Below are 2,500 nucleotides of genomic sequence, written 5' to 3' on the forward strand. Positions count from 1 at the left end.
GCCACACGAAAGCACAGTAGTATTTACACACTCCACTTTCTCACAGAACACTCAGTGCTGCTCACTTGTATGTACCACGAGGACAGGACAGTTTTCTTCTAACTGTTTGAATGATTTTAGCCCCCCGGAAAATATATAGATAGTTCTGGAAGGATCGGGTTCCTGGTTGTAACAGATGTGTGACGTCTGACGTATGAGGAAACCCGTTTTAGTTTTTTCTTTTCCTAGGTGTTCCTTGATCAGATTATTGTTCATTTTATAACGTCAACTTTACTGCATCCACTGTCGCCTCGACTCCTGCTTGGCGCGTATCCAGTTTCCACCATTTGATTTGTATTTCCCTCAAGTGGGAATTACTGTCTCCTCTCCTTGTATGGTAATTTGCTGCCTATAGACATTATACCTTGTTACTGTGCGTCTTGGGTCTCCTTGTCATCCAGATCTAGGGTTGACGACGTACATACACAGTAATATAATCCGGGCCAGGATTATAGAAATGGATACTGTGATTCCTCGTGGGACTGATGCCAAATGAGAAACTGTCACTTTTGCCTTTTAACAGGCAAGGTACTGTTGACTATCAAAATATCTCTGCGTTAATGTTGGCCCACATAAAACGCATTGACAGACAGAGAAACTGTACGATTATTGGGCAGAGCTGTTCTGATGCCTGTATCATGTTGCCTAATGAATTGGGTTTGAAAGTGGATACCATCAAAGAGGGGCTTACGCTGGCATCTTAGAGATGGCAGGAAGTTTATAAAACCGGGTGTCTCGTTGAATGTGGCCTGAGATAGCGTTGCACTATAAAAGGGGAATGGATTTGAACTCTAGTCACAGCTGTCCCCGTTTGGACTGAATGACGCTCTGTTGGTTTTTACTGGTGTAAACTTTCCCATCCGTTTTCAATAGCAACAACCGAAGACCAGGACCAAAACAGGCTTGGCAGTTTAACTCAGAGCTTTATTGCAAAGGGCTCTTTTAACCATCACCCTCCTTTTGCCTGTTTGAATGTGAAGTGGGGGTCTGTTTTGTTGGGATTGGAGTAGTTATTGAGAAGCTCTCTTGGATGAGAGTCTTGCAACAAGAGAACAAGGAAGGGTGTGGTACCGTCGATTCACTCAGGACCTGAGACGGGCTTGGAAAGTGATTCACTTGACTCCGTTTGCTGTTTTTTAAAATTGCGTGTACACTTCTTGAACTTGTGTATGGCGAGACACACTCTCTTTCGACAAAAAACGATGTTTTCAAATAGCAGGCCGGGTGAGTTATCCTCGCTTGCATGCGAAGTGACGTATGGTTCCGACAGCAGAAGTTGTCTGTTAGACTGGTATGACTTGCGTTTTTTGAGGGGCCTCTCGGTGACCCCGTGTCTGTAGGTGGGCCTCGACTTTATACCATATTGTTTTCTCCCCCAAAAACCGCAGCTCGCCTTTTTACATCCATGACTCTTACTGCAAGAATGTCTAACTTCACACAAGCTTTTCCCAAGCGCTGGATAGAAAACAATAGCACAGTTAGTCAGTATCTGAACAGCCAACGTGTCCGCCAGTGTTTATCAGAAGGGAAACCGTCGGTACGTGGTTGGTATCTAGATGTGAGTGTAATACGATCTGATGTGAGGGAGTCTTGGGTCGGGCTCAGGGAGTCTTGGGGTCGAGCTGAGGGAGAGAGTTTTTGCGAGCGATTCTCTCCAGGAGTTTTGTTGGAGCAGCGGGACAGATCCCGGGCCTGCTAGCCCAGTTCCAGTTCCTCCGAACCTGGAGCGCTGTCAGGCTGGGACGTGATTAACGTCCCTGCGGAGGTTCTGTTCCTCCCAGCTATGATGTCACTCACTCTCCCAGAGGCAGAGGATGTGACCGCTGCCCACAACATCTCCGGGTTCATAGAGATACTACGTACACACAGATGCACACGCGCGCGCACCCACACACACACACACACACACACACACACACACACACACACACACACATACATACACAGATGCACACACACATACACAGATGCACACACACACACACACACAGACACAAACGTGCGCATACATACACACACACACAAACACCCACGCACACACTGTAACAAGTGTTAGAAGTGTTTTCGCTCCCTTATTTTCCTCACTGGCTGTGTCTCTCTCTGCCCTTTCCTACACACACAGACACAAACGTGCGCACAGACACACACACACACACACACAAACACACACGCACACACTGTACACACACACACACAGAGTGTTAGAAGTGTTTTTCGCTCCCTCATTTTCCTCACTGTGCTGTGTGTGTCTGTCTCTGCCCTCTCCTAGAACCGTGATCCAGACGCAGAGGAGCTGGTGTACAGCCACTACGTGATCTGCAACGACACCCACGAGACGCTCCGCTTCGGCCAGGTGGACACAGATGAGAACGTCCTGCTGGCCAGTCTTCACAGCCACCAGTACAGCTGGCGCTCCCACAAGTCCCCCCAGGTATTACAACAGCCCAAAGGTTGGGAAACC

The 2,500-nt window shown here is 47.9% G+C and overlaps 1 protein-coding gene across 1 annotated transcript in view; it reads left to right on the forward strand.

The window, feature by feature from the left end:
- vps13b (vacuolar protein sorting 13 homolog B) overlaps nt 1-2,500 on the forward strand; it is a gene marked incomplete at its 5' end in the record, with an annotated part of 281,095 nt that overhangs the window by 240,680 nt on the left and 37,915 nt on the right. Inside the window, 1 exon segment of the mRNA XM_080541013.1 lies at nt 2,309-2,470. Within this exon segment, the coding sequence (XP_080397139.1) occupies nt 2,309-2,470 (162 nt within the window).

Source organism: Nansenia antarctica, assembly GCF_963989245.1.
Source record: "Nansenia antarctica genome assembly, chromosome: 10".
Classification (NCBI taxonomy): domain Eukaryota; kingdom Metazoa; phylum Chordata; class Actinopteri; order Argentiniformes; family Microstomatidae; genus Nansenia; species Nansenia antarctica.